This window comes from Ursus americanus, chromosome 8 (genome assembly GCF_024610735.1).
Source record: "Ursus americanus isolate L20-20 chromosome 8, mUrsAme1.1.p, whole genome shotgun sequence".
Lineage (NCBI taxonomy): Eukaryota > Metazoa > Chordata > Mammalia > Carnivora > Ursidae > Ursus > Ursus americanus.
In genome coordinates, this window is record NC_142134.1 from 45,273,935 (window position 1) to 45,288,963 (window position 15,029).

Sequence of the window (15,029 nt, forward strand, 5' to 3'; positions counted from 1 at the left end):
TGACCCTAACAAGAGCAGTTTGAGGGAAGTGGCAGGAACAAAAGCCTGACTGGAATGGGTTAAGAGAAAACGAGAGAAGAATTGGAAGCAGCAAGTAAAGATGACGCATTTCTAGATTTTACTGTAAATGGGGAGCAAAGCTGATCAAGGAAATAATATGGAGTAGTTTCTTTTGTTTTTAATGGGGGAAGTAACAGCATATTTGTATGCTAATGGTAATGATCCAGTGGAGAGGGGAATGGTGATACTAGAGAGGGAAGGAGTATTTTTAAAATTTTAAATTTGAATACCTCTACGTGAGGCCACAGCATTTTTGCCACATTCTAACCATACTCTGACCCACTTCACTCATTTTTGTAACCTACATTTGACTTTGCATCTCTTGGCCCGGATAGATACAGATCTATATGGGGCTCTAAAACAACGCTGGAATCAATTGGCAAGAATGCAAATTACAGCCAGTCCACTAAAGTAGACAGAGCCCCTAAGTGCTAATGTTCCCTCTTTCTCAGAGGCCATTTTTTCATGTAGACACTAGAAGAACATTGACAGAAGCAGTTGAAATCCCAAAACCTAATACATAATATAATGCAGATTTTGGGGGCTCAGTTATTTATTTTCTTTTAGTGTCTAGAAATCAACCTTCGAATGGTCCGTGGAAAATGGGTGATTTCTGGGTCCAGGCAAAAGAAGAGAGAAAGTTATTAAGTCGGGTGAGTGATAAACCAGCAATGGGAGGAAAGATGAATCTTTGCCTGGGCTTGGACTGGCACAATGTCTCCACGGTGAAATGGAATTTACCACTGGACCACCAATGTTTCTGTAGCCCGAAGACTGAGTATGATAGTGTCCAAATCAGAGAAAGGCAAGTAACTAATGCATGAATCTAGGTTTGCAAGGTCAAATTCTATGAAAGGAAAGGGAGCTAATATATTTTTATTACTGTGTCGAGTATCTTTATTCTTATTTACCCTATTACCCTGAAAGGATGATCCATAGGGATTAAATATGGTGGCCAGACTCCACGATGGCTCAGTGAGCCCAGCCTCTTGGTATTCATTCTTTTCCACCTTGTACTCTATCCTAGAAACATAATCTATAGGGGTTGGCTTCCACATGCTTCCAAGCCCTGGCTTCTGGTTGGATTACACTAAAGGGGAGTCCTGGGAGGAAGTTATGGTGAGGTTGCCTTGAATTGGCTGTGTCTTTCAAGAGTAGATCATTGCTCCTATCAAAGGGGTTTCAGCTCTACTTAACTCTCTTTCACTTTCCTGGTCCTTTTGGACCTAGGGATGGTGAAAGTTCCACTACTGTTAGGCCCAGTTTCCTTTACTCCCTTATCCACGCCTTTGTAATTAGTCCCTTTGTGTATGAACCCTTTTAAAATTATGCTAATTTAAATATGTCATGTTTCATATTGGAACCCTGACTGGTACAATGATTGGTATCAGAAGTGGCTCCAGGAAACAGAGTCAAATTGGATCTGAGATTTATTTGGTCATATATTTAGAGATCCAAGGAAGCCTTATTGCTGGGGGAAATGATTCAATTATCAATTGCTCAAATTATCATTTTTGGCAGCCTGAAATGAAGGGCAAAATGCTAGCTGTGTGGAGCTCCTCTAAAGTCTCAGGATGAAAATCATAGCACGATTCCCCAGGAATTAGGAGTAATGCCTTGACACTGTGCTGATAATTATTTTTAATTTGAAAAGTAGCTGTTGGCTTGCTGCTGGTGAAGACTGAATGGTCAACCATGGATCATGAAATATTTATGTGATTCAAACCGCCTGTCTTAAGCTGAGTGTTATCTGATTCAATGAACCATAAAATTAGGCATGAAGAGCAGTAATCCATTGTAACACAGAAGCAGTATATTTGAAAGTAGTCCCCAGGAGATCGAGAAGGCTCAAGATAGCTTCATGAGCAGGTGACTTATATTCACATAGTACTGTTCTTTCTGCTTCTCCTTCAACTCATATGAGAGGCCTCGAGGGGAGTTCCTCAACAAGCCTGATGTATAGAGAGATCTGCATCCTGAATGCATATGGATGGGCAATAAACAGCCATCGTGCTATAGCCCCTTCAGAGGTCTCCGGAAAGATAGTGCTGAAATAAAACCCTCCCAGAACTTCAAAAAGTGCATCCGTTTGTTTATATTAATTAGGAAAAGATAGTCTGAGATGCTGATCTACAATAACTAATGGGTGATGGCAAAAAAAGTTGGTTTGCTAGTTGGGAACATGGGAAGTACAAGGTCAGGAGATTTGTGACAAGATCTGGGGAGAGGACTGTGGCTGAAACTCTTGGAATGGGGACAGAATGGAAAGATAAAATCAGAGGTCTGCAAGATGATCCATTCTGTTAGCCTTTTCTCAGTTTTGTTTGTGCTTCAGTGGTTCTCTGAATACTTCTAACCATGGTGTTCCATAATTCAGAAGCAGCTGGCTTAATAGGAGAAAGGACTGGCCTGCTAAATCCCCAGTTATTACTATGACATCTGGGAGATAACATTCTGCAGTGTTGGTGGGGTATCCTATAGGACGCAATGAATGTTTTAAACCAGCAACAAATGCGTAGCCAGGATGCGCGAGTTGGGGAACTAAGGAGTGGTGTTTGGAGTGGCCCCTCTCACCATTTCATCGAATAACCCACTGGAATATTGTTGTTCTTTTTATTTAAGACCTTGGGTTTGGTGGGTTTGGAGAATTCCCTTTCTTAGGGAATACTGGAGGTTGACATTGCCCTCTGGCCATTTTGGGATTCCCTGTATCACTGAACTGATTGGCACAGAAAGAGGTCAGTGCAGCTGGGATGAGTACCCTGATTACCAGGAAGAAACCGGGTTGGTTCTTCACAGAGAAGACAAAGAGGACTTTGAAATTCAAAGAATTTACCAGCTTTCTTTCCTAATATTCAAAATAGTCCTGGTCAGTAGAAAATTATAACAGCTCCATAAAAACAAGACCAACTAAGGACCCAGATCCCACAGGAATGAACATTTGGATTATTCTGTCAGGTAAAGCACATTCTTCAGCCTAAGTGTTGGCAGAGGCAAAGGGGAACATAGAATGGATGGTGACAGAAGGCGTCTATGATCATCAGCTTAGGACTCAGGACAGCTGTAGATATGGGAATCGTAGCAGCTATGTTTTATTTACTCTTCTTTTCTCTTATTTCCTTCCCTACCTTACTTCCAGTATCCTGATGTTTAATGTACTAAGTTTCAGGCGGAAGTATGACCACGCTGACATCACCTGGTGATAACATGATGGCTGATGAAACTCCATTGCATCCCCTGTTCTGGGGGCACAGAGAGGATGCTGAGGGGTAGACTGTACTGGGTGTCTTCTGTTTGTACTCCTCTTCTATTTTCGTGGGGCTTTAGGGATGATATCTAATTCAATCTCCTCAACAACCCTATAGTCATTATAGGTCTTCTCGATTACCCTCTTCCTATATACCTGGCACTATTCTAGGTGATTTCCAGGAATTGATTTAATTAATGCTCCCAGTTGCCTTACATGCTAGGTATCCAATTATTCCCATTTTACAGATGAGGAAACTTAAGCACAGAACAGTTCAGTAACTTCCCCAAACCCACAAAGTTAGAGATTAGCCTCGGCCTCATAAGGCTTCTCAGATGGGTTAGGTATGATCATCCTGTTTTTGCAGATAGGAAAACAAAGACTTCTCATCCCAGATATAGTCACCCACACAGTGAAGATTCAAACCCAGGTCTGTCTAACCTCAGAACTCATGTCTAACATACTCTCTGCTTCCTTAATGCTTCATTGTCAGGTGTCATGATGAGAAAGAGCTGGCGGGGAAATCCAGGTTCTAGGAACATAAAATATTAAATAATAAAATATTTAAAAATTTTTTAAAAAATGTGATGGACCTAATTCAAAATCCCAGCTCTCAGATTTCCTAGGAGAACGTGGCTTTTGGAATCCTATTCTTTTGTACACTTATTAGCTGACATTAGCCCTGATCAAGGTAAAGTAGAATACAGTGGTCATTTGTCATTCACAGACTGAGGAAATGCATAAACCAGACCTGGGGAGAAGAGCCTGAGAAGGGAAACCACACTGGCCAGGGTGCCAGTAACTTCTTTTTGCTTTCAAGACAGTTTCTCATCTGCCACTAGCAAAGGAGGGCAGAGTCAAGACCTAGCATATGCTTTATCATTCCTATCTCTCCTTGGGAATTTTCCTTGGGAATTTCCTCCTTTGGACAAGCACCACCGGCCTTATCTAGCCAATATCATGCACTTATGGCTCTCTCACAATGATCTGCTTTTCAGATAATACCATCCAGTCGATTTTCTGTTGCTGTTGCTGCTGTTCATTGCAGAAGCGGTAAGTCTACTTCTGAGGGCAACTTCTTGGAAATTCATTCGTTCCGCTTCTTTACTGTCTCTTGTGTCTCTGTATCTCTTTGTATCTGCTGTTCCCTTTGCCTGGGAAACCCTTCTCCCGTTTCCTCCCTGCTGAGTGCCCACCGATCTAAAGGCATAAATCACATTTCAGGTCTTCCACCATCCATCTTGGATCCCTTTGGCATTAATTGCTCCTTCCATTGCATTTCCATAGCATGTGGCTTGGTTCTGTATTTAATACTTATTTTGTGTCTGCTGTTTACATATCTGTGTTCTGTTCAATAATTTTTACCCTTTAAGGGCAAGAATCTTGTCTTATTTATTTGAATATCTCCCCCAAATGATCAGGGTCTGTTGCACTTTGATGCCCAGCAGACGATTGTATAGAATAAATACAAGGTACCATGATAATAGTAACAGTTAGCATTTAGCGGGAGTGTCCTCTGTGTAAGACTGTGCTAAAAGATTTGCATTTCTTAGCTCAAGTAACTCTCAAAAACCTACGGTTTTTATAATCTCCATCTTACAGATGAGGGAATTGAGGCTTAGAGAGGTTCCATTGCTTCTCCAAGGCCACACTATGAAATGGTAGAGTTGGGGTTCAAACTCATGTTCTTAATCACTACATCATGTCTACTTATAACAATGGGTACCATCAAACAAGGTCATGCATGTAAAACAATAAACACTGTGCCTGACGCAGAGTGAGTTTTTCATTATCATGATCATCATTTTATGACCTTAATATGCCCCAGGTTCGGTTTGGACAGGGGACATTTGTTTCTTCAGTTTTATTCCATAACAACTCCATATGCTCTTAGCATCTCTAGCTCCTTATGAGGAAAATGCAGTTCTGGGAGGTAGCAACTTGCCTGTGGAGAGTCTTCTAAGTAAGGAGGATGTTGGAAAGAGACCTGGAGCTTCGTGCTAGGTTCATGAATATCTGGTGAATGCTTGGATAACCTGAATTCAGATCACCACCGGTAACATGGTTGTTTTTCCATCTCAGACAAGTAAGAACACAAATAAGCCTGAGCAAAGATGAAGAATTTTCAGAAAAATACCCTCAGCGTCGCAGGCTGTGGTCCAGGGAATTGCCAAGCAAGAAGCGAGTGAGTATGCTCTTGATGAGGGAGAAGGAACAGAGGAAGCTTGCGTTTTTAGGGTCTATGCTCCTCGAGGTACTGTTTGCTGCCATGCCCAGAATCTAGTGTCGTGCTCGGCACGTAACAAGGGCTTAATAAACAGTTGGTGAATGAATGCCTTAGAAGAGAGCAGAAGAAAAAAAGACCAGTTAAAATAGCCTACGCTGCTATGTTTTGGCAGAATTTGAAACCAGACAGCGAATGGGGAAAAATGTGTATTCTGGCTGCTGCCGTTTTGAACCCAGGAGTAATTTTCAGTTCAGTGTTGGAGGAAACAGTGTTCTTAAGAAGTGTGATAAACCCAAACACGAGTTAATAGCGTGTGAAAGGGAAGGGCTGTTTGTCTTTTCTCAAGAGAGAAAAACCCATAAAACAAAGTGAAACTATTGGGGTGGAAATCAAATTTTAAGCATTGTGGCTTAAAAACCATCCAGCGGCGCCTGGCTGGCTCAGTCCGCGGAGCATGCGACTCATGATCTCAGGGTCTTGAGTTCAAGCCTCGTGTTAAGCACAGAGCTATTTAAAAAAAAAGAGAAGAGAAACATCCAGTGCAATGCTGGCAAGAGAATGTGTGATCTTGACAACTTGGAAAATGATGAGTGGGTTGCCGGATTCCAAAGTTGTTTTATAGTCATTTCCTGTGTTTATCCCACTCTGGGTTTTGCTTTGGTGCAGCCAGATGGAAGAATTGGGGCAGCAGGGAAATGTACTCTATCCCTATTCTTTTTTAGTGCAGATTACCCAAACAGTAGTACAACAAGTCACTCCTTGCTTTTTACAGTCCAATAGAGACCACGTGCAACCGTCCAAACGCAAGCCGCTGCCTCCCCTCCCACCCTCTGAGGTTACCGAAGAGAAGATCCAAGTAAAGGCACTGTATGATTTTCTGCCCAGAGAGCCGTGTGACTTAGCATTAAAGAGATCAGAGGAATACCTGATACTGGAGAAGTATAACCCTCACTGGTGGAAGGCAAGAGACCGTTTGGGGTAAGACAGGTGCCACGGTCCTCCTCCAGTTCCTCTTCTTTTATCCTCTGAAGACTTCTGAAAGCGTAAAATCTGTTTTGGGGCTCGTTTCCTCTGGGTTTAGAATTCTTCCTTGTGCATGGAGCAGATCCTGTCCCCACACTGCCTACCTGTATGAGGGAGCGTTAAGGCACTGTGATTCCAGGCAGTCACAGACCTCCATGCACCTGGCTTCACGTCCTGATGTCGCCACTTACTATCGTGTGTCCTTTGGCAGGTCACTTACCCTTCCTTTTTTTTTTTTTTAATTGAGGTATAATTGACATAACACTATATTGGTTTCAGGTGTGCAGCATAATAATTCGATATGTATATATATTATGAAACGATCACCACAATGTGTGTACTTAACATCCGTTACTACCCATAGTCACTTGTGATGACTTTTACACTTTATTCCCTTAGCAATTTTCAAATATGCAACATAGTATTACTGACTAGATAATGTGGTATATTATATCCCCAGGACTTCTTTATTTTATAACTGAAACTTTGTAGCTTTTGACCCCCTTCGCCTATTTCACCCACCCTCCACTCCCTGCCTTTGGCAACCACCAATCTGTTCTCTGTATCTATGAGCTTGGATTTTTTTTTAAATTAATTTTGTTTTTTAGATTCCATATATAAGTAAGATCATATAGTATTTGCCTTTGTCTGTCTGACTCCACTTAGCTTAATGCCCTTGAGATCCACCATGTTGTTGCAAATAGCAAGATTTTCTCCTGTTTTATGACTAATATTCTGTTATATACATATATATACCTCATATATACCTCTTTTTTTTTTTAAGATTTTTTTTTTAATTTATTTATTTGACAGAGATAGAGACAGCCAGCAAGAGAGGGAACACAAGCAGGGGGAGTGGGAGAGGAAGAAGCAGGCTCATAGCGTAGGAGCCTGACGTGGGGCTCGATCCCGTAACGCCGGGATCACGCCCTGAGCGGGAGGCAGACGCTTAACCGCTGTGCCACCCAGGCGCCCCCTATACCTCTTTCTTTTATCCATCCATCCATCAGCAGACACTTAGGTTGTTTCCATATCTTGACTATTATAAATAATGCCTCAATGAGCATGAGGGTTGCACACATCTTTTTGAGTTAGTGTTTTCATTTTCTTTAGATAAATAGCAGAAGTGGAATCGCTAGATCATATGGTAGTTCTATTTTTAATGCATTTTTGTTTATTTGTAAAATGGGAATAATATGTTCTACCATATAGGTTTTTTTCGGATTTATACTGTCTTTGAGTATTTGACTTTTTTTTCTGTTAAGCTCTAAGGTAGGAACAGAAACAGTATCTCGTTCGTTTTCACATTTCTGCAACGACTAGTTTTGGAAGTAAACATGGCAGTACTTGCCGAATTAAATTGGAAGGAAAAAAAGACCTTGGGTTGCAAGCAAACTTCATCATGTTGGGGGCAATAGATCGTTCATGCCTGACTGGAGTCCGCGGTAGCCCATTCTGAGGGGGATCTGGGCTGCCTGGGAGACAGTGCTGGCGTTTGATTTCTATTCTTTGTGATGATTTGGAGATGATAAGTATCTAAGTATTAGAAGAATCTAGATTATATACCTCTTTCTTTAGTTATATTTTCCTGATGATTTGGCTCTCTTATCAGTTTTTAGTTTCGACTTAACATGTGATGGAGACTTTTCAGTGGGAAAAGAGTTATGAGTAGGTTCAGAACCATGTCATTAGCCCTCCTACAGTTGGACGTGGGCATGACTCAGGTTTTAAAAGAAAAATGAATTAATTTTTAATTTCAAAGTTACTAAGTGAATATCACTTTTTATAATATGCAGCCATGATAAATAATGCCTCCAAACTCAAGCACTGGTATTCACTTAGCGAGTATCCTTCCGGAAAATTTTCAATGCACTTCCACGCACATATTGAAATATACGTTCTTGTTTGCAGGTTTAGTTTCCTAATTCTTACCATGCTTTATGCATTGTTCTGCAACTTGCTTGGATTTCTCAACAATGTCATGGAGATCTTTTTGTAATTTTCTAATTTCAAATTTCATTGATAAAGGTATAGAAAAAGAGAAACCCCTTCCCGCTGATGGGTTCTAAATTGGTATATTTTCCTTCAATGGCAATTTGCTGTATCTAAGGGGAGATGCACATATTTGGTGACCCAGCAATCTGGTATCTGTCTTTGGTATCTTTCCCTGTGCACAGGAACGCCTGTTCACATGTTTCTGTGCAGCATTGCTCTAACAGGGACATGGCTAAACTGGAATATCTAATGTATCTATTTTGCAGCAATTAAAAAGAATTAAGTTGTATCTTTGTGGTTGCCGTGTTTTTAATCTAGTCATTATGACATCCCAATGATCTCGTAAGTGCCGCTCTTCCCCTTCGAAAAATTTTGGTGTCCCAAAACATCTTAAATTATTTCTATTGTAAGTCAGAATCTTAGTATTTATCATTACAGAGATTTTGGTTGAATATGGAAATGAAAAATCCTTTTTCTTCTTTTAGCAATTTAATCAGTAAAACGAGTTTGATTTCCTCTCATGTCCTTGAGGTTTTAAAAGGATTGTTGTCACGATGATGCCACAAATGTGCCACGCGATTTGATTTTTGCTTTGTCTTTTGTTGTAGGAATGAAGGCTTAATCCCAAGCAACTATGTGACTGAAAACAAACTAACCAATTTAGAAATATATGAGTAAGTCTCCTCCAAAATATGTTCTATGGTTATCTATGAAAATCGGGTACATTTGGGCGGCTTACGGGGATAGAAGCTGGTTTTGGTCTACAAAAGGAAAAGAAAGTAACACATTTGGCTGCTTTAGTTTGAAAGATCTTTGATCCTTATAATAGTTGATTCAGAAACTTCTTTTTCTTAAACTTCGTTTTGTTTTGTTTTGTATGACCACCTTTTTGGGTTTGTTTTAACAGTGACTGCATGGAAACCAAACACTCATCTTGGTCTTGTTTTATGCTATGTCCTAAATGGAAAAATAAGTATTTCAAAAATGACCTTAGTTTTTTAATGAGTGGTAAATTGAACCTAACATAGAGACACACAATATATTTTGGCTCCTGTTTTGAAATGTTTTATAAATAGCTGAAGATGAGAAGTAGGCTAATGCTGTAGTTTGGAGGGGGGAACTTTTGGTGTGTTCACTAGGGTTCTGCTTAGAAACCTATTTTTGTCACAATGATAGATTTGGAAGATGGAGATCTTAGCAATCACTTTTCTAGCCTCCCATTCTGCAGATCAGAAACTAAGGTCGTGAGAGTACTTTATAAGCAGACAGTGGCAGAGCTGGGAGTAGTCCTGGTCTTTTATAAATTCAGGTTTGCATAAGTTTTAGCACTTGAGTGCCCCCCCCCTTTAGATACTTGCTTTGCAATTAGCATATGCTTTCAGCCAGGTGGTGGTAGGTGATGTGGGTTGAGGCATGAAGACAGGTGCTTCTCAGAGAACCAGGCAGCAAATATAAATTGAATGAGAACCAACCCCTCCCGCCCAGCCCCTAGGTGTTTGCCTTGCTACTAATTTAAGCCCACCTGGAGGCCAGACAGTTTCACAACTACTTACCTTCACTGCAGCAGACCTCTTGGGGGGCTTGCCACTGCCCCCAACTGGAGCCACCCCTCACGATAGGTCTCTTTGAAGGTCAGGTCAGGGGAAGTTCTGTGTGAAAGTCTGTTAAGAAAAAGAAGACTTTTTTTTCCATATTGTAAACCCAGGTCAGACTTTCCAGGAGATTAAAGGAGACGTGTGAAAGTACCAACACAGTGCCCGGTAGTGAGTGAACAGATGCTCACTAACCCACAGTGTGACTTTCCTTCCTTTCATTATTCATTAGTTTGCTTGCTGCTTCCTTAGTTTAGATGATGGTTGGGGTCTGCCCTTAACAGCTTGTTCATACTGTAGGTGTTGGGTAATTTGAATTAAACTACCCTGAACTTAGAATAATCATCTCATTTTCTTGGCTTTATGTGTCTTTAAAAGTTATCTACTATAATTATCTAATTGTGAAAAATTAATTTTTGTTTCTTTTTAAAGGGATTTATTAAAATATGGGTATAATAATTACCAATATAAATCACTAAAATATATCCACCACTTACTATATGCCAAGCACTGTTCTCATGACTGTAGAAATTTCGGTCCTAGGTTGAAATACTATAGTATGGGCTTAGAAATTGGAGAAATCTGAATTCAAATCCTGACATCACCACTGACTAGCGCTTGGGCTGTAGGCAAAATTACCGAATATCTATAAACCTCCAAATGATAATGAAAACTGGGAACCATGATACCTGTCTCATGTAGGACATAGTAAATATCTGATACATTCTAGGACTGTGAAGCTAACAGGAAGGGCATTTCCAGTTTGCCCACTATTACAGAGCTACCACATGTCATAGTTACTTCAGCCCTTGAGTCACTTCCTCTGTTCAGTCTTTGTTTATTGTCCACTTATGATGTACCGATGTTAGCTGTTCTGAGCCTTGGAGAAGCAACATGTAACACGTAGAGGCACTCCCTGTGTTCGTGGAACTTATGGCTTCATGGGGGAATAGACGGTAAACATTAACCTCAAATTCACAAATAAATATAAAATTTTAAATTGTGGGGTCATGAAGGAATGGTATGACCGAGAGAAATCAATGGGGAAGGCTAAAAGATGAGAATGTTGGGATGGGGAAGACTGATGAGGAAGTGACTTGAGGTCTAAAGGAAGTAGGATGTAGTCAGGGGGTGGATGGCGGAAGGAATGCTAAGTTAGTGTAAGGCTTCTGACATCTCAGGGGAACCTTTATACGTCGAAATATTTATGACTACTTTGGTTTTAAATTAATATCCGCATTATCAACATTACAATGTGAAAACCTGGTTTTCAGTAAGCCTTCAAATCTTGATATACTGTTTATAAATCTAAAAAAACAAGAACAGTCTCCTTAATTCAAACTCAACAGTGTCCTTAAACAATCAGTCCTATTTATAAGCTCAGTTAATTAAATTTCCCGAAACATTTCACTTGCATTAACAAACTGAATGAATTCAATTTTCCGTTTAAATTTTTTACATGCCTGACAGGGCAAATTCACAATTTCAATAGCCTTTTGTAAGTCCACATATGGTCCCGGAAATCTAATAAATTAAGCTTAAATGTGGTAAGCCAAATTCTCTTAACCATACAAATATTTAAAAAGTCAAATTCCCTTAAACTTTAAATTATAAGTTTAAAATTAATTATGCTTTTAAAATCAGAGGCAAAAAAAACCCTAATATGTCAGATTCTCTTAACATAATACTTTAGTTTCTTAAAAGATTTTATTTATTTATTTGAGAGAGAGAGTAGGCGAGAGAGAGTGAGCATAATCAGGGGGAGGGGTGGAGGGAGAGGAAGAAGCAGACTCCCTGCTGAGCAGGGAGCCCCATATGGGTCTCCATCCCAGGACCCCGAGATCATGACCTGAGTCGAAGGCAGATGCTTAACTGACTGGCACACCCAGGCACCCCAATAATAGATACTTTAAATATCAAACGCATTGCTTATGCTGAATTTTACAGAAGTATGAGTCTAATTTGTTGCATTATCTCTATACTGAAAGCTTCATCTTCTTAGGGTTAGAAAGGACTAAGAGAAGCAGATTTACCTTCTTAGATCTAATAGAGTTTCTAGGTTGAAAACTTGAGACCACAGTACTGCTACTTGTTGATTCTAAGATTGGGACAGGTGGACCCGAGGCTTACGTGTACACAAGATGTTTGTACTCAACAACAGTTGGACATGCTGGATGGTTTTCATATGCCACTAGAAGCCCCACCCCAAGCCCTCTGTCCACAGCATTCAGTATGAGTTTTATAATCAGTGTTGTCTAGGTATAAGAGTTGCAGCCTTACCTATTAAAAAAACCCCACAACACTCTTCTTTCACTATCTGATTCAGCCAGATGAAATTCTGAAACACTATGCCCCCACCTCTCCTATATCATATCCATCTATTCTTTTTTCTGAATGTTGAAATTCTGCATTATTTTAAAGGATATAAAATTCATCATATACTTGTCTCTGGTTCTTCTCTTACTACTTTGAAGTCATTCTAATGACATCCACACGTGGGTGGATTTTTAACTTATATTTAAGCAAAATTAATACTTTTACTTATATTACTTATCACTGTAATAAAAGTACAAAACAACAAAATTAACACTAATGTGATTACAGGTGAGAGATGTAGAAAAAAACAATTTATGTGAACTTTTTAAAAAAAAGTTTTATTTATTTGAAAGAGAGAGAGTGCGCGCACATGCGTACTTGCATGAGTGGGAGGAGGGGCAGAGGGAGAGACTCTCAAGCAGACTCCCCACTGAGCTCAGAGCCCCATGTGGGGCTCAATCTCGAAGACCCACGAGATCTGACCTGAGCTGAAACCAAGAGTAGGACACTTAACAGACTGAGCCACCCAGGCGCCTCATATATGAACTTTTTGAGTATCATTATGCAATCTTGGCTTTTCACAGCCTGATGCATTTTAGTGAGAGATAATTATTATTTTCCTTTTAGCACCCAAATTTCACAGCTTAGCAAGTAAGAGCATCTTTAAACTAGTCCTCTGTGTCTTTAACTTTGTCTCATTTATTTTTAAATTTTTAAAAAAGACTTTATTTATTTGAGAGAGAGAGGGAGAGTACAATGGGAGAGTAAGAGGGAGAAGCAGACTCCCAGATGAGCAGAGAGCCCGATGTGGGACTCGATCCCAGGACCCTGAGATCATGACCTGAGCTGAAGGTAGATGCTTAACTGACTGAGCCACCAGGTGCCCTGTCTCATTTATTTTGAAAGAATTTCTTCTTTCTACAACAAGAGGTCTCAGACTCATTCTGAAAGTCCCTCCCCCAGTATGAATGTTCATTAAAAAGTACTGAATGATATTCACAGGCCAACATCACAATTAACTCTTGCCCCCACTAGTGATAAGTAGCCCAGTTATTTTGTCTAGAATCACCTGTAGTCATCCTCTATACTCTATGCTTCGTCTTTTTAAACTTGAGGCCATTAGTATTTTTAATACCTGACCATTCTAATTTAGTGACAGCTTTTTACTACTGCAGGTTAGTCCACAAGATAAGACAGATTCTGTCCTCAAAGTCAGACAGAGGAGTTTCATGTAGCCACCATTTGACCTACCCACTGTGACTCAATGTATGGTTATATATGCATTCTTCCTTCCACTGTCCACAAAAATAGCATTTCTGGTAATATTACATTAACCCTTTTTAAAATCTTATTTTGAAATGAAAGCTTTTCCATTTGTTTTCTCTCTCCTTTATTCTACCATTTCCTCTCTCTTTCCTGTACAACATTTGCTCAGTGACCAGGTCTGGTCCTGCCAAACTATGAGTTTCAGTTCTACTCATTTAATTATGTTTACTGTGAGCAGTTCTGATATTCTAAAGTCATTTCATGTTATGTTTCCTACAGACGAAACAGCAAGATAGGAGGCAGAAAGGGGCCTAGTGAATTTGAGGAAGAAAAGAATCCCAATATGGCCGAAGCTTAGCATGAGGGGAGAACAAGCAGAAAGATAAGGAAGTGTTTGGAGCAGGGCAGTAGTAGTTGCTCCATTTACGTTATTAAACCACTAACTTTACTACAAGTTAACATACTTGGGGGGAGTCACATGGGTCAGAGTAAGTTTTAATTTTGGAAAGGTAACACAGCACATATAAAAGCATGTAAATAGGAAGTTCCTGAGAGCAAAGAAAGAAATGGATATTTTTTAGTTTGTCTACCAAAGCTCAGTAAATGTTTATTGAAGATGATGACTTCTTAACCACATACCTTCCATGAAAATTTTCAGGAGATTAAATCACTCAAAATCATATACTGAGTATGTGTCAGAAAGCTAAATTGAGATATGATAGAATAAACTAGATATTGGCTTAGCAATTAATAAAACTATTACACTAAATTAATGACACTTAATAGTACATTGTTGTTTGTCAGAATTAAAAACACTCAACTTTCTAAAATCAGTTCTGGAATAAAGTTCTTAAAAATGAAGAAAATGAAGCAGGGATATTTTTTTCTGGAAAAAATGGAAGATAAAATTTTAAAATTATTTTTATTGCTTTTACAGGTGGTACCATAGAAACATTACCAGAAATCAGGCAGAACGTATTTTGAGACAAGAGGTAATTCCGTTTATTCATGAATAACTTGTGGATATTTTCAAAATTTCTGAGAGATGTACATTGTAAAGATTTGACCAAACTAAAAAGTTTTATTACTTCCTGTTCTTTTCAGTTCTAAAATATTATTACAACTTTATCTCTACTGCGCGTTTTCCGATAAGTTGTAAACCAGGTGTATTTGTATGAGCTCATGTTTTTCATTGCCTTTCGTTGTAACTTGAGAAATATATTTTTCCTGAAATGATTTCATCTCCAACCTACCCAAACTCCTCATTCACTCCAAAGTGCGTTCCGCAGTAGAGTCTGTATTG

General features: G+C 39.5%; 1 protein-coding gene across 2 annotated transcripts in view; it reads left to right on the plus strand.

Annotated features, from left to right (window-relative positions):
- Positions 1-15,029, plus strand: part of TXK (TXK tyrosine kinase) — a 65,122-nt gene that overhangs the window by 12,817 nt on the left and 37,276 nt on the right. Inside the window, exons 2-6 of one of the 2 annotated variants that reach the window (XM_045815963.2) lie at positions 4,306-4,360; positions 5,390-5,492; positions 6,307-6,512; positions 9,161-9,226; positions 14,664-14,718. In XM_045815963.2, coding sequence (XP_045671919.1) covers positions 4,306-4,360; positions 5,390-5,492; positions 6,307-6,512; positions 9,161-9,226; positions 14,664-14,718 — 485 coding nt within the window. Of the gene's footprint in view, positions 1-1,453; positions 4,361-5,389; positions 5,493-6,306; positions 6,513-9,160; positions 9,227-14,663; positions 14,719-15,029 lie in introns of those variants that run through there. The other variant, XM_045815962.2, reaches the window with a different exon arrangement.